The 21,926-nt window shown below is 38.1% G+C and overlaps 1 protein-coding gene and 1 non-coding gene across 2 annotated transcripts; both read right to left on the bottom strand.

Moving 5' to 3' along the window:
- Window positions 1-7,697: 7,697 nt before the first annotated feature.
- Trnak-cuu lies at window positions 7,698-7,770 on the bottom strand. The gene has a single exon. It is a non-coding gene; the product is annotated as a tRNA-Lys (tRNA).
- Window positions 7,771-9,726: 1,956 nt separating this feature from the next.
- LOC108679167 (basic proline-rich protein-like) lies at window positions 9,727-19,492 on the bottom strand. The gene is made up of 2 exons (XM_018167754.2): window positions 19,430-19,492; window positions 9,727-12,159 (listed from the first exon to the last, which is right to left on the bottom strand). The coding sequence occupies exons 1-2, from the start codon at window positions 19,448-19,450 to the stop codon at window positions 9,859-9,861; spliced, it is 2,322 nt and encodes a 773-aa protein (XP_018023243.1). The 5' UTR covers window positions 19,451-19,492; the 3' UTR covers window positions 9,727-9,858.
- Between the last annotated feature and the right edge of the window lie 2,434 nt (window positions 19,493-21,926).

Below are 21,926 nucleotides of genomic sequence, written 5' to 3'. Positions count from 1 at the left end.
CAAATATAGAAGCAAACAAAATTTCACGAAAATTCTCCATATTTATAGGTACAGAAAATTTTTCGGAGTCCAGCTCAATCGTCAGTTTGGAAATTCTGCAATGCAGATACAATCCGTAGATTGAGAAAAAGAATCTATAATTCAAGAAGAAAACTCTTATTAATTATTTTTTTTCTTCTTCTGTAAGAAGAAGAATCTGTAATTAAATCTGTAATGCATTATGGCGGCGTGTCCAATCCGTAGATAGTACAGTCGAAATCACATCACCAGGAAATAAATGTCTAACGAAGTCGTGGTCGTCTTCCTGAGAAAATCACATTAATGTCACAAACAGCGGTAACTATCCTCGCCGCATTTTGATCGCATACAAGTATTGATGTATTTTTATTGACCTCAGAGTATGTGTATTTTGAAGATTTTAATTAAATTAAATAATTATATCCAGTTGTTAAAAAAATTTAGATAGTCACAACTAGTTTTAAAATATACAAGCTACTTGTGAACCTATAGCTGTCCATCACAACTGAACGACACATATTCACACCATTTCTATTTAACTTAAGTGCTTTACGGACTAAAGTATTTTGCTGAGTAAAACATTTTCGTGGCCACATTGCGCGTGCTCCGCAGATGCTGTACGTGCTCGGCAGGCGTCGCTGGAGCTCACGTTTCGAGGTCAGAGATCGATGGATTTGCATCATTGAATGAGGCCGCGTAGAATTTGCTGTTGCGCGATGCGCAACTGTAACATTCGTAATTCATTAAAAGCCAAATTTTAATAATCTTTATTGCATAGCAGTACCGTGTGCAGGGCGACAATATCTGCGTATAATACGTTACGGCAACAACTGTATTTCGTTAAGGTTGCGTGTTTGAAACGTTATTTTAATATCTGTATAACGTCACAATAAAATCTGTAATGCATTATGGCAGCGTGTCCAATCCGTCACAACAATATATCTATAATACGTTACGGCAGAATTTGCAATAGGCACAATCGTTAAGGCACAAACACAATCTGTAATACGTTACGGCACAATCTGCATTACATTCATATTTTCTCATTTGCCATAGAGCATCGTAACTATAGCTATCACAAGGCTCTATATATATACGGGTAATACGGCAGCGTACGTGATACATTACACTGTTATCTGTTACATCAGAGGCTACCTACAAACATGCCGCTGTAAAAGCTGTGTCCGCACTAAGCCTACCAACTTGAGCTCTAAATTTAGCTAATGCAATTAATAATTATAATTAGACGATTTTAGCATAATTTCTTTTTACTCCAAAATAATTTTCAACAAATGATCTCTTCAAATATCAGTTTCATTGCCCTGCTGTACGTTGTACAATTTCATAAGTGTTGCAGGCAGCTGCTCGAGAACGTGGCTACATTAGTGCAAGCGATTATTGTGAGACGCTCTACGGTGCGGAATTTTCCAGATATTAAAGAATTTTCCTATCTGATGTGTGAAACATGAAGTTATCGGCTAATGGATCTAAGGCATTTAAATAATTCATGAGTATTTTTTGCCAGATATTCTGAAAGTGTCAGAGAATTTTGCACATTATTAATATTGCACTCTTTTGATCTAATTCACTGTAGTTCAAAGCAATGTTGAGAGAAACCGACTTTTCGATCCACAATGTTCTGATTATTTAGTAATTTAGATTATTTTTAGATTTATTTATTTAGATTTAATAATTTTGATTTGAAAATTTCGATTTAAACACTTAGATTTAAAAAATTAGATTATTTTTTTTCGGAAAGAAAGGGACAAATTCATTAATTTCAAGGCTTAAGCAATTGCCTTTCTCTTTTTATGCATATTAGAGAAAACCTATGTTTTCCTCGGTGCCAATTTAGAGCTTATCTTGTGTGTCATGATGCAGACTAGCACTCGATCAGTTCTTTCGTGCGAAATACTTTTTGTTCGTTCGTGTTCTAGCCCACTGGCCGATCTTGCATGAAATGTAAGCATTCAGGCTTATTGTTTAGAAGCTCATCAATCGGAAGGAAGAATGGAGCATATTTTATTCTAATTGTAATTGCAAATAATTTAAAAAATAAATAACAAATCAAAATTTCAACGACAGATAATCGGGATAGCAGAACAAAACACCTGAAGAAAATGAGAAAATCGTGTAAGTATACCTATACTGTTAAAGGAACGTTGAGAAAATTATCCTTCCACTTCTATTAATATCGTTATACTGAGAATTATGTCTTTTAAATTATGTTAAAACAAATGAAAGTCGTGTGTTCAAGGGCGTAATCTTAACAATATACTCTGCCGTTTGATGAACGACAAAAACCTGTAAGTAAACTAAATCATTTTGCAGAGTCCGTAGACTTTTACAATACAATTTCAAAAATTTCCAAGGGAAACTGAATCGTAACCAAACCACTTCTGCACGAAACTCATACTACTCAAACATACATACATACATACATACAAATCTCATTGAAACTTAGAATATCACGTCAACTAATGACGATAATTAACATAATTACCTTTTGGTCAACACATACTTATATCCGATGATGTTATAAAAGACACAAAACTGTAATGCTGCATTTGCCTTGAGTACATTACCGGCTGATGGTTCATGTGAACGCCGCGGTCGATATGTTCCTATCGGGTCGTCCGTTCTGGTTTGCTTCAGTAGCTTTGCAAAGGTGGAGTTGAAAAAATCTTTATTCCGATTCACATTGAAAAACACGTTCAATAAGAGAGTAGGTTACAAGAGCAGCATGACGGGACGCTACAAGCTTCCCAGCTCTGCACGGGTGTATGTAACCCTTACGTACTGACTGCCGGTCATTCCGAAGCAGACAAATGATAACTCTTAGCCAGGGAGAAATCCGCTTACATGAAAGATCGTAAATCTGACGATACCGAGAAAATTTGGCATGACTGAATTATTTACATCACAAATCAAACAGTAAAAAAGAAATATTTATAAATCCTAGTGACGACTATAAATCCTAGTATATTTCGTCTGTCCCTAGCGTGAGACAGACGAAATATAATACGCAAAATGACAATATAATACGCAAAATACTATAATTCTACCCTACAATTACGTGTGCTCCGTACTTTACCTCAGCGCGGGCGGCTTGACATCAAGTCATCAGGCGATTGATTGCCATTAAGTTTTGCGTAACTCATTCTTGCAATAGTAAACAGCATTGAGGTGAACGAAGAAGCAAGAGCTCATGTCTAAGCTCAGTGGTGCGTCGATAGATTACAGTCAAAGTAACCTTGTAAAAAAGTTCCAAGTGACCAAGAAAAATAACATTTTTTTCTTATTTTTAGCGCCTTTCATGAATTTTTTTAGTATTTCGTACAAAAAGTGTATATATTCGAGACTGCAATGAAGATATTTCTTCATTGCAGTGCAGTGAAGAAGAAGTGCATAGCAGTGCGCACAGTGAGCACATGTCCGCGTGTCCAACGCGCATCGACCCTCAACAACACAAGGTCAGGCACTCAGGGTCACTTATTAGCTCCTCGCACAACTGTGTGACTGCTAACTGTGTTGTGTAAACTTAGAAACGTACAATTAATATCTCCTCCGGGTAAAAATAAAATTTAGGGTTTGAAAAGAACAATTATTGTAACTACGAAGTTTTCGTGGTATTTATAAGTAATTTTATAAATATTTGTCGAAGATTGTGAGTTTTTATACTGTTTTATAAGTGACGCGGGAAATTTTTTGGGTCTGATTGGGCGTTTACCGACAATCCTTCTCTCATCGTACTGATCGCAAATTGACTTTTATGTATAGAAGTTCTGTGCTGAATGTGTTTACACTCCCCACATGTTCGTCGACACTCACGACATGTTCGTCGACACTCACGACATGTTCCTCGACACTCACGACATGTTCGTCGACACTCACGACATGTTCGTCGACACTCACGACATGTTCGTCGACACTCACGACATGTTCGTCGACACTCACGACATGTTCCTCGACACTCACGACATGTTCGTCGACACTCACGACATGTTCGTCGACACTCCCCACATGTTCCTCTACACTCCCCACATGTTCCTCTACACTCCCCACATGTTCCTCTACACTCCCCACATGTTCCTCTACACTCCCCACATGTTCCTCGACACGCATCACATGTTCCTCGACATTCATCTCATGTTCCTCGACATTCATCTCATGTTCGTTGACACGCACCACACAGACGTCCGTGAAAAGTAGCTATACGTTCTAGTATTAACAGTAATCAATTATCAAGATCCTATAATTCCAAGAAATATTGCATCATTTTCTAAAGAAAGGTTGCCATTAATTTCAAAGTAATTGAGAATTAAGGCTGCCCCATAGTGAAAATAAACACTCCAAAATGTTTAATCTATTCAACATACTACATAATATGATGATAAAAAAATGTGCTAAGTTGTAATTACAAATTTATTAATTTAAATGTTTAATTCGGTACGGCTCTCAACAATCCAGTTATTTACAAGAAGCGTGCATTACTACATCTTAACCTTCAAACATTTATTCTCGGTTCTTGTTATGTGATTAATATGACAAACATAACTGGGGAAATTTAATCCAATAGAGTTTATTGTAAGACGCCCTATTTTTCAATAATATCATATTATTTACAGCCTCTAATAAGCCTGAAGTGCTGCTTGGCATAAATCGACTAAGGTTACATTAAACATAACATTTTATTATTAATTAGTGCATATATTATTCGCAAAGTTATAATTTCATACCCGTGCTCAACTTACTAAATTGAACGTTAAAGTAAAATTTACGATGAAATTTCATTAATTTCTTTTCATTTCGGGATTTATTTGGCAGGTGTTCAAGGTGTCGCTAAAATTAAATTTGTATAGTTTCTTAATAGTTTCAAAACTGTCATCAAGCTAATTCATTGGATTATTACATGTTAAATGACTAAGGTTTTTTCAAATTTTTTCGCCAGTACTTCTTTGCACACTTAATTACTTTGGAAACACATGTGACTGTCCGCATTTTTATTAGTAATGCGCATCTATTCCTGAACTTTATAGCCTGAAATTTCCTAAATATTGAACGTGATAATTACACTGGAATTCATCAGTACATTTGTGAATGTGTTAATAATTTGTCAGTGAATGTGCATTTGTAAATGCGCTAATTAATAATAGTCCGTGAATTTGTGAATATCAAGTTTGGTTTGTTTCGCTTTCCAGAGTCGACGATGAATCGAATCATTCGTTCACAGAATTTTATTTTAATTCGATGTATAAATTCAGTCAAAACTCTGATAAAGTTTCTGTTCATAGAACGCAGTTTGTCACGCAAGAAACGCGGCACTTACAGAGTTATGTACACCTTAAATGTAAGGGAATTGGAGATATTTATGAATATTTAATCGAACTACAACAGAATAAGATTAACGGAATCTTTTTCTTATCGATTGCGCCTCAAATATAGATAAAATATTGAATTTTAGTTTAAACAATATTTGTTTACAAAGCTACAAAGTGATAGCAGGTAAGGCCGGTTTTGCCCTTGATCGATGATCCTTGCAATTTTATAATCCCGTTATCCCAAGTCTCATTAATATAGAAATAATTAATGCTATTAAGGAAGGCCCTTTCAAACCTAAATTTTGCCTAAAACACTGAATTTACATTTGTTTCACGTTTCAAAATATGGAAAATAAGTAAATTATGGAAAAATAAGTGGATTTTTAATTATGGAAATAAGTAAATTAAATTAATTACAGTTCAGCACATTGCGTGTACATAGAAAATACGTGGGTATTTTAAGCATTTTTTTTAAATTGCGAACTCGCATAAATGATGAAGTTTTTTAATAATAATTCAGAACCCTATAAGCTTATTACAAATCATGACATCAATAGAAATAAGGGCAACTAAAGGAATAACTAAATGTGAGAGTTTCGTATTTTTTTCGATATTTATCACGTGATACGAACATTGTACTGGAATCTCATTGCGTTCAGAAATGATTTATTGGATTATGATAGCGGTACAATCACAATACAATCTCTGCGATCATTTGTTACACAGTCTCTGTCCCCTCGCAGTTATCTTTAACCAGGAGAACAAAATCTAATATAAGGTAGCTTTTTTTGCAATGAATGTGAATACTTCAAAACCAAGGCGCTTTTGAGTCGAGTTCAGCCTTGTTTAGCCTGCGAACACGACACGAGCACAGCGATATCGACGGCACACTACATCACCAGCACCGCTGTACCTGCTGGCTGGTGTAGCTGCTGGTGCAGCGAGTGACGTAGGTGATGGTGCTGCAAATGATGGAGTAGATGGCGCCGGTAGTGGAGCAGGTGGTTGCGTAGGTGGTGACCCAGGTGGTGGTGCTGACGGTGGTGCAGGTGGTGGTGTAGGTGGTGGCGCAGGTGGTGGTGCAGGTGGTGGCCCAGGTGGTGGTGCAGGTGGTGGTGCAGATGCTGCTGCAGTTGGTGGTGCAGGTGGTGGCCCAGGTGGTGGTGCAGGTGGTGGTGCAGATGCTGCTGCAGTTGGTGGTGCAGGTGGTGGCCCAGGTGGTGGTGCAGGTGGTGGTGTAGGTTGTGGTGTAGGTGGTAGTGCAAGCGGTGGTGCAGGTGGTGGTGCAGGTGGTGGTGCAGACGGTGGTGCAGGTGGTGGCCCAGGTGGTGGCCCAGGTGGTGGTGCAGACGGTGGTGCAGGTGGTGGTGCAGGTGGTGGTGTATGTGGTAGTGCAGGTGGTGGTGTGACGGTGGTGCAGGTGGTAGTGCAGGTGGTGGTGCAGATGATGAAGCAGAGTGTGCGTATTGATGATAGTGTTGCAAGCGATAGAGCAGGTAGGCAGGGTCCAGTCCGTGTACGTAGAAGGTCTTTATGTGTATGCTATAGTAGATGTTAGAGAAGATGTAAGAGATTGGGTGAGAGGTGAAAAAAGTTCTTTGTGAGTTATCAAGAAATAGAATAGATTAGAAGTGTCGGCGTTGAAGAAATAGGCCCATGGCCTATTATTACTTTCAAATTACTTATTCAAAAAATTACTTCATAAGGGGAAGCTAGGACTATTTGGATAGCAAGGAATATGTCTATGTTCCGCATCCCCCACACTGACAAAAAGGAATAAGATACAACTGATAATAATGGGAGAGAAGGGTATGAGTTGATACATGATGGAGGTGGTGCATGTGTTAATTAGCCACGCTGCTCTGTCAGTGTTGCTGTAAATTGACCAATAATAATAATAAATGAATAATAATTGTAATAATAAATAAATAATAAGTAATAAATTGTTGTAAATAATCCAGTAATGGATGATATCTTGTGACAATCATATATACATAATCGTCCATCATTACATCTCACGCTATCTGTTCATCTCTGTTAAAATTCTTTATTTTACCTTCAAATTACAAATAACGAACAATAATAATAAATTCAACAGCGTGGACAAGCTTTATTAAGCTCATTCCCTATAACCTGACAACCTACAGAAGTTGCCCTTTATCACTAGCCCAATGTATTTTTAAAACTAATCGTTGGTGCATTTGGTCATTTCAGACACTATATATATATATGCCCGTGTAGAAACGCCGAGGCTATTTTCTAATTTTTGATTATTTGGTCATTTTAGACACTATATGCCCATGTGGAAATGCCGAGGCTATTTTTCGATTTTCTGCACTTGTGAGCCAGTAAAAACGTCGCCCAACGTGGGGCTCGAACCCACGACCCCGAGATTAAGAGTCTCGTGCTCTACCGACTGAGCTAGCCGGGCTTAGTGTGAGCAATTTGCTATTCATAACACTATTATAAGCTATATATATTATCTAATTTGCCCCTGGTAATTTCAAACAGCTAAAGATATACAGTATATTGATCTATGAAAATGTCGAGATGCATGTTCCTCATAGATTTTTCATCCTCTTGGATACTCGCATTGATCTCCCTGATTCATCCAAGAATTATGAGTTTATTCTTCAAAAAGTGTGAACAAATAGAAATATTGCCACTTAAGATAATGTTATTCGTGGTATTTATAAATGATTGATATATAGATAAATGCTTGATTATGCGACAGTAGTTCATTTTCTGTATCGTGCTTTTCACTTCCATCTAGGATTTTCGATTGTAATAAATTTCATTTCATAAAATTTTAGAAGTTTGAAAATGATAAGTGTTTTCTAAGAAAGGTATATGGGAACAATTTACTGTCAAAAGTGTGATACCGAAAGAGATATTTGTTCTTATTATTCATGATGAGTATGTAAAAATATCATTGCCTTACCCATCGTATAGGCCTCTGTATGGGAATTTTTAATTTTTTTTTCAAGTATAAGTTCTATTCTTTATTATCCGAAAAATGTGCATTCTGAAACACTAAAAACTTAAATATTATGCACAGAGAATCATTATTATTAATCACATGACCGCGGCATTATCATTTTTCAATTCTGTTTCAACGGATTCACTTTAGAACAATGATATTTGAAAAATAGTACTAATTCCGTTTAATTAACAGGTCAGAAATAACAATTGAACATTGAACACTGAACATACAAGTTACAGGTTTTGCGTTACAAAAATTATTTCTACCACAGTGTGGCGTAACTGCAAGCTGTCAGCCGTAATTTGTTGAAATGATAAGAAAACAACATAAATGATAAGAAAACAACATAAATAACATAAATGATAAGAAAACAACATAAACAACAACATTACCTAGCTTCAAATGTATAGTAGAAGCTCAATACTCGTTACATTTTTTCTCTGAGCTTGAGAACGGAAAACATCGCCGACCAGCCCGCCGAGATTGTCACATGAAACTGCTGAACTTAATTGAATACTAATTTAAATTTCACTTGGTTTGTCATTTATAACAATCGTAATATTTCCTGCACGATTTTTTAATTGAAAAGTACATCATCATGTTGAATTCGTGAGTTTACTCAGACCAATTCTTACGTGATCTTCTCTAAAGATATCTACGTAATGGGATCATTTCAGTGTTTCTTATTTGAATGAATATTTAAAGGTTAAAAAAAAAGATATCAAATTTACGATGTCTTCAAAAAATCCAGACGTGACAAAATCAGTTATTTTTTGAGGATTTTAAATAATGTGAGATTTTGATTCTGAAACTAATTTAAATGAGTTCTAGCACGTGATTGAATGAATTTGTAATCAGGAAAAAAACAGTGGCATTGTTTCTCTTTTATAACAGAATAAAAAAATTTAGATTCGACTCGCCAATATTTTATAAAATTAACTAGGTACCTTCAGTAATTATATCATTAACCTGCTTAAATCACAAGTAAACCAAGAATTTAAAATCACTGAAAACCTAAGGCACATTCACTGTTTTAAATGATAACGGTTCCAATAATTATATGGCGAATTTACTTTCTTTGCTTTTAAACTCTAGGTGAACTTAATCAAGCACTTACAATGGTGTATAATTTCGAACCTTCGAAATGCATTTTTTCTTGGCTATCAGATTCTTTTTTTTTCTTGGCTATCGGATTTATCCATCGCACTTCATTAACTATCTTTTTCATCGCAATTGAGACAATCTGCAAGCATGGAACTCGCCCTTTGTATTGAATTCAATCTCAAAATTATTTAAATTGGCTTCTTCCTGTCTCTACTTCGTTTTTTTCACAACTAAATCAATTGCAAGCTACTAGCCGTCATCCCCCGCGGGAACAAAAACCGATTTATGGAAGAAAAATTATTTCAAGTTAATCAATTTATTTACACGTCATAACAAAGTATGTAGGAAGATGGGTATGACAAAATCGTAACAAAAATAAAGTTGATCCCGTCGCGAGTAAAAAAATTAAACAGGTGGAGGAAGTAATGACTTTTATTCGCTCTTCCAGTCCCAGTCGAAGAGCTCATCAAACTCAGTAGCAATGATGCGTCCATCGTTCTTCTCACTTGAAGTAAAAGCGTCAATTTGGTCGCTTATTTTCGAGCGTGCTGCCGAGAACGGCGGAAACTTATACAGGTCATCAATTGAGTTACCGGTGGAACGCTTGGAACTATAGGAGCTCGACTGGCCGATCGAGTTGGAGGACGGGAATGAATATCCATCGTCAAGAGGCAGAGGGTCACCAATAGGTGGTTTGTACGAGTTACTAGCCTGGCCAGAGAATAAACTACTAACATCACTGTGTGGAGAGTTGAATATTTCGCTAAACGTATCGTCGAAAGGGTTTGTTTGTAGGCTTGCAGAAGAGTCTCCATACGATCCTGCTGAATTGGGCGAGGCCGGTGGTGCTCCATATGATCCTGATGGAGAAGATGTAGGTCCTCCTGGATTTGAGGGTATTCCATATGAACCAGAAGGAGTAGAGGCAGGTCCTATTGAATTTTTATAAGATTCAGAGGGCGCGGTTGCGGATTGCGGTGGAGCACCATAAGAACCTGATGGTTTTGAAGGTCGAGTAGGAGCTTGGTACGATGCAGATGGAGATGATGATGGCTTGGAAGGGGATTGGTACAACCCTGATGGAGCAGGGGCAGGTCGAGCAGGTGTTTGGTATGATCCTGAAGGGCCGGGGGCTGGTCCAGAGGGCGCTTGATACGACCCTGAAGGAGCGGGGGCTGGTCGAGAGGGTGCTTGATACGACCCTGAAGGAGCGGGGGCTGTTCCAGATGGTGCTTGATACGACCCTGAAGGAGCGGGGGCTGGTCGAGAGGGTGCTTGATACGACCCTGGAGGAGCGGGGGCTGGTCGAGAGGGTGCTTGATACGACCCCGAAGGAGCGGGGGCTGGTCGAAAGGGTGCTTGATACGACCCTGAAGGAGCGGGGGCTGTTCCAGATGGTGCTTGATACGACCCTGAAGGAGCGGGAGCTGGTCGAGAGGGTGTTTGATACGAGCCTGAAGATGCAGGAGCAGGTCGAGAGGTCTGGTCGTTTTCGTAAGATTGAAATCCCGTTGAAGAAAAATCTTCAAAAATCGAGTTAAAATCCGGAAAAGACGGTTGATCGAAGGATGAAAACGAAAAACCTCCTCCTGCTTTAGTATTACTACTTTTCTCACTGCTGCCTGGATTGTATGGAGATCCCGAGTTGGTGATGGAGTTGTCTTTGGGCGGCCCATAGTCCTGGCCTGGAGCAGATGGAGCACTGTATGATGGGCTGGGACTAGGAGCAGACGGAGAGTCGTAAGTTAATGTAAGACTGGGAGCAGGATTGGAAGGTGTACCGTAAGATGGGCTTGGAGCAGCAGGAGGCGATCCATAATATGAACTTGTAGCAGCGGGAGGTGATCCATAAGATGGACTTGGAGCAGCAGGAGGTGACTCATAAGACGGGCTTGGAGTAGCAGGAGGCGACCCATAAGACGGACTTGGAGCAGCAGGAGGTGACCCATAAGACGGACTTGGAGAAGAAGGCGGTGACCCATAAGACGGACTTGGAGCAGCAGGAGGTGATCCATAAGACGGGCTTGGAGCAACAGGAGGCGACCCATAAGACGGGCTGGGAGCAGCAGGCGGTGACCCATAAGATGGACTTGGAGCAGTAGGCGGTGACCCATAAGACGGGCTTGGAGCAGCAGGAGGTGACACATAAGACGGGCTTGGAGCAACAGGCGGTGACCCATAAGATGGACTTGGAGCAGCAGGAGGTGACCCATAAGACGGGCTTGGAGCAGCAGGAGGCGACCCATAAGACGGGCTTGGAGCAGCAGGAGGTGACCCATAAGACGGGCTTGGAGCAGCAGGAGGCGATCCATAAGACGGGCTCGGAGCTTTAGGCGGTGCTCCATACGAAGGCTTTGGAGGCGCTCCATAAGATGGTTTTGGAGTAGCCGGTGGCGCTCCATATGAAGGCTTTGGAGGCGCTCCATAGGATGGTTTCGGAGCTTTAGGCGGTGCTCCGTACGAAGGCTTAGGTGGTGCTCCATAAGATGGTTTTGGAGCTTTAGGTGGTGCTCCATATGAAGGCTTTGGTGGTGCTCCATAAGATGGTTTCGGAGCTTTAGGCGGTGCTCCATATGAAGGCTTCGGAGGCGCTCCATAAGCTCCCTGAGGGCGTCGCTGAGGGCGGCTTGGCAACTTCTGGCGCGGTCTCGAGGTGCGCGTGAACGGCCACAGCGCCTCCTGCAGAGTCTGCTGCGCCAGCAGCGCCAGCACCAGAACCAGCGCTGCTGCCCTCTGCAATAGTGCCATGTATTAGTAGGAGCAAGTGTAGTGGAGTGTCATGTATTAGTAAGAGCAAGTGTAGTGGAGTGTCTTGTATTAGTAGGAGCAAGTGTAGTGGAGTGTCATGTATTAGTAGGAGCAAGTGTAGTGGAGTGTCATGTATTGTTAGAGGCAAGTACATGTAATTATTCGTCACGTATATGCAATGTTGCGAAATGTATTATTAGAATTCTATAGAATTATTAACGCCTACCGATGAGGATAGTTGGGAATATTGTGTTTCTGTGTTTCATTGCTGTGAACAATGGAGTCTCTAAATGGTAAAATGATCTAATTACCTGAAAACTGTTTACGTATATACTGAATGGAAGAAATGATGATGAAATAATGGACAGCCCATTGAGTTTTAATCCCTAAGCGTACAGCTGTACATATCTGTCGCATTTCATATGGACTATTTTTGTTTATATGTGAAGCTCATTCATCAAATTGAACAAATGTATTGCTTATAATTTCAGGCTGAGCTATGCAAAGTTAGAGGTTTTTCACAAATCAGGTTATTTTGAATGAATAAATTTCGGCAACGTGGCATTTAAATGGACACACAATTATTTCATAAGCACACCTTTCAATAAATTTATTTTTTATTTTTTGGGGTTTCTTGGCATCTATCAGAAGAAGTACCAAAGTCGAAATGATTCAAATCTTTTTTTATTGATAAGGTATAATTTAGAAATATGGCAGCACCGTTTATTGTAAACAAGTCTGCACACGACGCCGACTAAATATTACATTACTGATGAAGTTAAGGCGCTACTTTCGAACGCTGTTAGCCCGTTAGAACTCATCATTCCTTGGTTCACCTACATGGTTTCCCAAGTGGGCGGACGTCAATATGTTTTTAAGAGACTGCGCGGTTGAATTTAAAAAAAAAAAACTTGTTTAGCTTAAACCTCCCAAACATGCATGCATGGTTGAATTAATACATGTAATAATTCATTATACATGTATTAATTCATTCATTATACGTGTATGAATCAATACATATATTAATTCAACCATGCCTGAATGAACCTATACATGAGATCCTTGTAATAGGAAAGTTTGTGCTTCAAAATATTTTCTTTGTTGATGCAACTCTACTCTCAAAGAAAGTTTCTGTATGACATACTACTGTAAGTTTATTGATCAAGACCGAATTCAATGAAGCTTCCTAACTAATGAAGTATTACCTACTACAGAAATAAGATTATAAGAGCGATTGATTATACCATAGTTTTTTTTTAGTTTTCACATAACTAATGATATATTTTAGGTTCACCTTGTTAGATTCGTTTGTCGTATGATCCCGAAATAGCAAATGAAATTCAAGCAAATTTTGTTAGCCGTTCCCCGAATTAATGAAACGTGGCTATGCTGAACACCTGAACCTTATGAACAGTTTTTTACCTAATTTATTGATCTCGGAGAAATAAATGAATTTAGTATCACTTGTTCTGACGCCCAGGATTGTGCCCACAGTAAAATTTGAAACAGGTATCCAACGGGAATAAAAAAAATTTTACAGTAAATAATCTTAGTTTTGCATAATGAATGTTGAATGGATATATTTATCAAATATTTGTATCAGAGCGGGAACAGTAATGGGTGCAGAATACTAACTGTTCATTTAATATATTGGATCAATGTGCAGCCCTCAAATGGGATCTAATCTGAAGTTCTTTGAAATACTGAAGTGTAATTCTCGTTACCTAAATAAAATAACTTTATTTTAAGAAAAATATAATATTTGTTTGTTATGAATGAAAATTTACTGCTCCTCAATTATGGCTAAGGTATGAACAGTTTATTAATTCGAATAAAATCGTTATATTATTATTTAGCGCCGCCCATATAAATCGCTTCTTAATTTATTTCAAAACTAAATTTCGCAACAAATTTGGCGCGATTCATTTGCACTGGTGCTTCCCTTTGATAACCGGATATCTACAGAAAGAAATAATTGGATGCAATTGTCTGAGTACAAAAAGGTGTTGGAGTTTCAAGTAACTAGGTCAGTTATTTTCCAATACTGAGACTTATAATTACTAGGTGAGGCTCGTCATAGGCGTTGCGTGCCTGCGGTTGCCGCTACGCGAGCTTCCGCTGGCAGAAGATTCTCGGACACAATTGGCAAACATCGTCACGTGGAGACGTTCTAACGCCACGCTAATTGTTGAGAAGATATAGTCGTGCAACAGCTCTTGCAAATGAGCTCATGCACAATGACTTGCTGATCAGCGTATGAATATTCACGAGTCGTCATGATTGCCATAGAAACTTGCAGTCACGGCACTCTGATCGACCAGCACGCAAGTATCTTCGTCGTCTAGAGAAATGGTGATTGCAGAGCCTCGGCAATAAATCACATGATTAAGACTGTATGGCCTCTTATCAACAATGCTGATGAGCTCAAAACTGCCTGAGGAATAATGCTTCTCAGACGAGGTTCAAAATCATACAATGCTGGTGAAGTACTTCAATTCTGTTACACGTTATATACGACATCTCAAGGAGACAGAAAATTCGTTTCCTAGTGTTTCATGTTGAGGCCTAGTCAGCCCATAAGATTAATATCCATAACGTAGCCGTAGCCATAACGTAACGTACGTAGCCATAACTTTCCCAGCGAGTAAAAGCAAGGAGGGTCTATCTGAGGTAATGTCAGTGATGCAACAAAACATGTCCTTCATTCATGGCGATCATAGCGGAAGGAGTTTCTTTGAATGTGCTATTTACTGTCCATTTACTCTCGTTCACGTCATTTATCAACTCTTAGTTCATCTCCTATCAAAGCTAAGGTAATTACCACCATTGCAGTGTCGCTAAATTGTATCAGCTGTTGGAACTGAAGGTGCAAATAAATGTCGTCTGCACGTTGCATTCTTCGCACGGTCAATATTGCCCGAAAGTGTTATCAGTATAGGTATAAATTGTATAGGTAATTTTAAAAAAAATTAATTGTCGTTATAAATTAAATTTTAGCAGATATATATAAACTAAAATTGTTAAGTAATTTTAATGTCTTTAAAAATATGAAATAAATCACTGATATTATAATGATTAAAATTACTGATATATAAAAACTTCATCGATTATAATAACAATTGTCGTAAATCTCCAGTGACAAGTTTTATACCACGGACCATCGATGGAGTCATCCGATTTATGCATATTTTGTCGTATTCGTCTCACTTGACTGCTCCGCAGCTGCAAATTATTCAAATAATGACTGAATTGACAATTTTACTTCCAACTTCGTCCTCAATATTTTCTTACAGATTGCCGATTTCTGTTCAAAAAATGTGCCTGATTAAGAACAAATTTAATAACAAATGGCGCTTGATATTTTGTCCTATTCCTCTCCCTTGACCGCACCGCAGCTACAAATTATTTGAATAATGACTGAATTGACAATTTTACTTCCAACTTCATCATCAGTATTTTCATGGTAAGCGTCGACCATATAAGCTTCGGCAACGCGGACCACATGTGGAGGAAAGCGCTGTCATCTGTTCACTCACAGCCGTTTGCTCGACTTTCCTGGCAAAAACTCAACTCGCTCTCTTTTAAATAACGTGGGGATTAATGAGCGTCACCACGATTATACGAGGCATATGTCGCACGCAAAGATAACAGGAAACGAACTTTCTCGAGCATAGCTCATAGATGAAAGTAAACAGCAGATATTGCACAACCGTGACCATTAGGCCTGTCATGTTTCTTGCGCAATAAAAATGTTATTTATTCACTATTTAGAATTATCAATGTGAAAGGAATTGTATTATAATAAATGAACTGATATGCTCTCACGTGGCCTGGATTAGCACATACGTGGTTTTCTGGCAACAAAAAGTTCGAAAAATAATTAGGATCAAATGCCTTCCCTTGCACAAAAAAAAAAAAATATAACTCAGCACTCACTGCAGTGAGTGACAGAGAGCGCATTTTCTCCTCGACGAAAACGTGAAGTCATGGACGGACAGACAGACAGACGGACGGACTGACGGACGGACATGGCGAGCACAATAGTGCATTTTTTCCATAAATGAGAAAATGCGGTAAAAAGCTAAAATATGTTGCACTGCTGAATGAGCCTCAAAAACAATAATTTAGATTGCGCATTATAGTTAATGGAAGAATGGATGCATTAAAAACTGAAGTTGTACATTAGAAGTGAGAACGAAAGTTTTGCCTAATCCCCAATTAAACTGCAATCTCTTTCACTTACAAATGCGAAGAAGCTCAACAGAAGAAGCTCAACATTTCAGTCACGCTATATATACTGTGCAAGGCCTGTGATTATTTCCCGCCATCAGTGATCTGGGACCATACTTTCAAAAAAAGTTAAGAGATCGTAAGTTCATGAGCCAATCATTGACGGCCTTTCAAGCAAAATCCACCAATCATAGACAAGAAAATAGAGCGTAAGTACTTACGTTCACTTAGCGAGTTTTGAAAGTATGGCCCCTGAGCTTTGACTTATCAATTGAACGCATCGCGCTCGAGTGATGCCAGGTCATAATGTGCGTCAGGACGTGTCGAGAGCAGGAATGACATCGCCATCTTATAATCATCTCATGTTTGTAAGAGATTATCTGCATCATAGAAAAAATATAACTCAGTACTCACTGCAGTAAGTGACAGAGAGCGCATTTTCTCGTCCACGAAAACTTGAGGTCGCGGACGGACGGACAGACGGACATGGCGAGCACAATAGTGCATTTTTTCCATAAATGAGAAAATGCGCTAAAAAGCGGATGATTGCTCGAATATATTCTCCGAGTTAATGTCAATTCAAACGAATTTTACGTTCATTTATTGAACGAATTTTCAATAAAAGATAACTCGTGTAATACCATCTCTAAGATGAAAATTTAAGAGTTTTGAAAAGAAAAAGGGGAAAAGGTATTTGAATTTTATATTGTCAGATTATTTTTACGACTGAAGTAATAAAGATAAAAATTATACATGCCAAGTTATACGTTTTCCGAAAATGAAAGCCTATATCTTGACTCGTCACTTGAATATTTTCCCATTGCCGTAAAACTATTAAGAGTCAAACCCACAACGTTCGTTCGATGCAGCACGGTTAAGTTAAGTGAACATTTTTGTCTAACGAGCTTCTGGTTAAAGTCTCATTAAATTTACGCTAATGAGTGAGGCACAGAGCGAGTAATTTTACGGCCGAACAATCGGTTTGTAAGAGCACCCGTATTAGTAAAATCGAAATTAGAAATTTTTGGAGCTAAGGATTTTTTTATGCTTAAGTGTTCTTTCTTTGACTTTGGAATGATTGTCCTTCAAAAACCTCTTGAATATGCATTTCCTGATCACTATCGAAGCTACCTATTGACTATTGTCACCGGTGACTCAATGAATAGTATTCTTTGAAATTATTGACATTTACACAATTACGAAAAAATAACCTATTTCGCTCATGCAGGGGTTTCGTTGGCCCTTTGATGCACTTGAATTTTCATCTAATTTACAAAAGACCAAAAACTCTTGTTCACCACCATGCCCGTGTTTAGGAACGTCATCTATTGAAGTATGTAACTTGTAAGAGATTGTCACCGCGCTACACGTATTAGAAATGAAAATCTGACGCGACTGTAGTTGAATACGTAAAATTAGGGACATTTTAAATTACTGTAACTGGTGAGTGATGATATTACTACAGTGGTAATAAAATCATTACTCAGACAAATCCGGTTACTCTTATGGTAAAAAACAGAAAACGAATATTATGTACTAACCAGATTTTAATCCTATGGCAGCGAACTGAGAACACCTTCTGATGAGATTACTCCTATGACTATAAATATGATAATCTTCCTAATGACATTCATCCTATGGTAATTGACAGATCACGTCATTTGAAGAGATTACCATGGCGATAAAGAGAAGACGCTTATTGATGAAATCGCTCTTTGGTAATCAACGGAAAACTCCCATTGATGAAATTACTCCTAGAATTACAGCAAGGGCGTTACAATTTGTACATCCGAACCCAATTTGCCTGACCATGAATCAGATGACATAACAGTTAGTGCAACTGCGCATGCACGCATGAAGATCTCCACATGCAACGCTGGATTGCAACCTCTGGAGGAAGACGAGCGTGTGTATCAGCCTCAGGCCAGTGCGTGCATATGGAGTGGCCTTACTTGTGCAGCGTAGACATGCATCACGAGACTCGCACTGTACGGTACCTCCATAGTAATACTTAACTCATTAACTTATATCCCTCACTACAGTCAGGCATGACACTAACCATCACTTTAAAAGGTCATCCATATAATGATTTATTGGGGACTGTATGCATCAGACCAGCGCGTGCATATGGAGAGGCCTTACTTGTGCAGCGTAGACATGCATCACGAGACTCGCACTGTACGGACCTCTACGGTAACATTTAACTCGTTAACTTATCCCTCACTACAGTTAGGCATGACACTAACCGTCACTTTAAAAGGTCATCCATATAATGATTTATTGGGGACTGTAATGGTAGCACGATTATTTCATTAGTTCCGGAATGAATGATATTTTTTCGAAGAAAGAACGTGCCAGATAAATAATTGTTTGCAAATAATTCTACGTTGCGGGTAATAAAAAATATATTTATAGTTTGGTAAAATTGTGTCATCGGAAAATTTAACAGTTTTAGGGGAAATTATAAACATTTTTCTATTATAAATGTTTATCATGATCATATAAATGTTTTATGCCATTTATTCATAATAAATGTTTTAAATTAAACTTTGAATACATTCAGGGTAGATATCCCAAGTGAGCAAGCCTCGAAAATGACTGTTGACGATAATTGACAACTTAAGTTAATAATATAATGACATTATTAACTTAATAATATAATGATGAATAAATTTAAGGATAATCGGAACGTATTTGGGTTTATTGAAAACTTTTCACCAAATTAATTTACTCTTAAAAATGAGTACTATACGTCTTGATGAACGTGTCCTTGATGACAACTGAGTCTATAGCCTCTATTTCACTTCACAATCACTTGCGCATCACCTGAGACAAAATATTTATTCTGCGGAACTTTACTGAAATAGAACAAATCCAAATAGAAAATTGACGATGTCATTAGATATAACATCAATAACAAGGAAATTTCCTCAAAATTTGTCCATAAATTAGAGAGATATTATGGAGCTGCGGTTACTTATTATTTAGAAATAATTCTTAATTTTAACGCCGGCTATGTTCTCACCTTTTGATCAGGCCACTTCATACTGGCGCGGCAGACGACCGTTGAATTACCGGTTTCTTCTGCTACTAGACTTCAAATTTTTGAAAATATTGAATATGATTTAAACTGCCATGTTATAAACTAAACGCTTCCTGTACAGCTTAAGGTCTGCTTTCAAACTTTGAGGACAATAACGGAACTTTAATTTACCAGTCGGACTAAGAAGTCAAGTTACTTATCTTCGCGTATTTTGAATTGCTAGATTTACGATTTGTCAAATGTCGGGAATCCTGTTTGAGACATTAATGAGTTACAATTGCTTGAAATATATTCAAAACGTAATGAAAATTTAGGGGCAATATAGATTACCGTTAGCTTAAATAAATTCCTGCATGATCGAATTAGAACTCATGAGTTGCCTTTACTTCATATTCGTTGAAATTTATATCGAAAGCATGTGATAAAAATTCAATTTGATTGATATTTTTGATGTCAGAAAAGTTAAACCAGCTGGTTCTTATTTTTCTGGAATCACTAACTGAACCAATTTAAGCATACAAATTTCTTCTCGCGTATTTTTGCCTTCGAAGCATGAAACAGGGGATTGCACTGGCGCAAATTTCTTATTTTACTGCGAGTAAGAAACCTCCTCGGTAGCCTGTACTGTACTCTGACCACCTGGACAGACAGCGTACGTCTGAGTGACGTTCCTGCCAGGCGTCGCGCTTCTTATAGGCTCACGACGCAAGCGACTGCCGCAAGCACATGCCGTGTCCGTGAGCTGTATAAGCAGTGATAATATGCTTCGTGACAGCTCTGACGACTAGTCCTTGATAAAAAGTGCATTTTTTTTGCAATAATAATTTCAATATCACTTGAGAATGTGAGCAGAGACTCTTCATTTATGTTTGCATGAGCGCTATTACATGTCAGGCCTTTCGTGATTGTAATGTTAACAATTGTTGAGTTTATCGCAATTTCCGGATAGTATCATATACTTTCGGACGTCAATGCCGGGCTGTAATTTTTTTTTATTTCATCGGCACCTTATTTTTCTGACAACTGCGCAGTGTGCACTGTGCAGCCTCCAAAAGAAAGTAACTTTTGTATGTACTCGGTCATAAATATGGAGCACTCCTTATTGTAAAAGTTATTGACCTCTGATTTATATTGATTAACATTAATAACATAACATAACATATTGATCTCGGCGCTGAAGTGTAGGCCTGATGTGTCCTGTCGCCGATTCTATTCCTTTTCGCGCCTTGTTCACAGAATACCTAATATCGTTTCATTTGACCGGACCTCTTCATGACTGACGATTCATTATTTCTTCAGGAAAAGTCAAATTTATTGCAAGGTGAGGTTAGGTAATATTCATTACATTTTTTGATTGTTTGCAGTTTGAAGGATGAAGCTTTACCTACAACGGATGCCTGGATTTGATTGGGGTTTAAAGCTCAAGGCCCAACTAGCATTATTCATAAAAAAAATAAAACGTATTCGGGCAGGATGACCTAGTGGTTACCGTTCAGAGTTACAAGACTGGAGCAAAGAGTTGCGGTTCGATCCCAGCTAACTGCTACAGTTCTGGTCAAATAAGCGACGATGCCTTATGGTTAAGCACAGCAAAATTGAGGCAGTGAGTTGAGTGTTTGAGACTGCAACAAGCTGTAAATATTCTGCGATGTTAAGAATCGGCGACCGGGCTAACGCCTAATCAACGCTTACACAGCTATACTAGAGTAATCTCTTCAAAGCGAAAATTAATGATCTACAGTAATGATCTGAGCACAATCATTAGGAAATCTTCGTTATTGAAAGCGAAGCCTCAGGTTTGAGTGAGTCAGAAAGTCGAACAGTTCCAGTTGATAGACTTTTGAGGGAGTGAGAGTGATCGCAACTAGCATGTTTAAGTGAGATGTAACTCATTAAGTTTCCTAGAAACTCGCCTTGAATAGACTTGAGCTTGAATGTTTATCAAAAAAGTATTCGTTTTGTGTCCTCTGAACCTTAGTTCTGTTAAAGGTTTTCATGGCAGAGATATTGTAAATTTTGTAACTCTCATTATACTTTTTTTATTGGATTAAACTCTCATAATATGATTGCTCCATTAAATGTAATTTTTATTACGAAGTTTAATTTTTGCAAATTTGCGCGGTATACTATAAGATGAGATAAAATATTTACATGTGTTTTTTATTCTGGAATGATTTTTGTACTAATGGAGTTTCATTCTGATAATTCGATTGCAATGTAAAATCCAGTGTTTGATTCCAGAGAAGTACTCATTGAGTCATTGAATACACGAATCATAAATACAAATTTATTTTGAAAATTAAGTAATTATTCACGTGTCTGCATAAGTATATTTGTTCTTCAATCATTGAAAAGAGATTTAGTTTGAAGCTGTTTCTTACTAATAGTAAAGCGTATGCAGGCTAGTGGCCGATTCGCGCTACTAGGATGGAGGTATAAGTTGACGCTTCTTGATTATATGTATTGAAACCATGCATGA

Source organism: Hyalella azteca, unplaced genomic scaffold (assembly GCF_000764305.2).
Source record: "Hyalella azteca isolate HAZT.00-mixed unplaced genomic scaffold, Hazt_2.0.2 contig12222, whole genome shotgun sequence".
Lineage (NCBI taxonomy): Eukaryota > Metazoa > Arthropoda > Malacostraca > Amphipoda > Hyalellidae > Hyalella > Hyalella azteca.
The sequence above is the reverse complement of the archived record's forward strand: the minus strand, read 5'-3'. Positions and strand labels throughout refer to the sequence as shown.

Bases quoted from the DNA above. Each gene is read 5' to 3' on its own strand.
- LOC108679167 (XM_018167754.2), bottom strand. From the start codon at position 19,450: ATGAAGTGGCCTGATCAAAAG. The intron at 12,160-19,429 runs GTGAGAACATAG...GCACTATTGCAG, and splicing joins TGAAGTGGCCTGATCAAAAG to AGGGCAGCAGCGCTGGTTCT.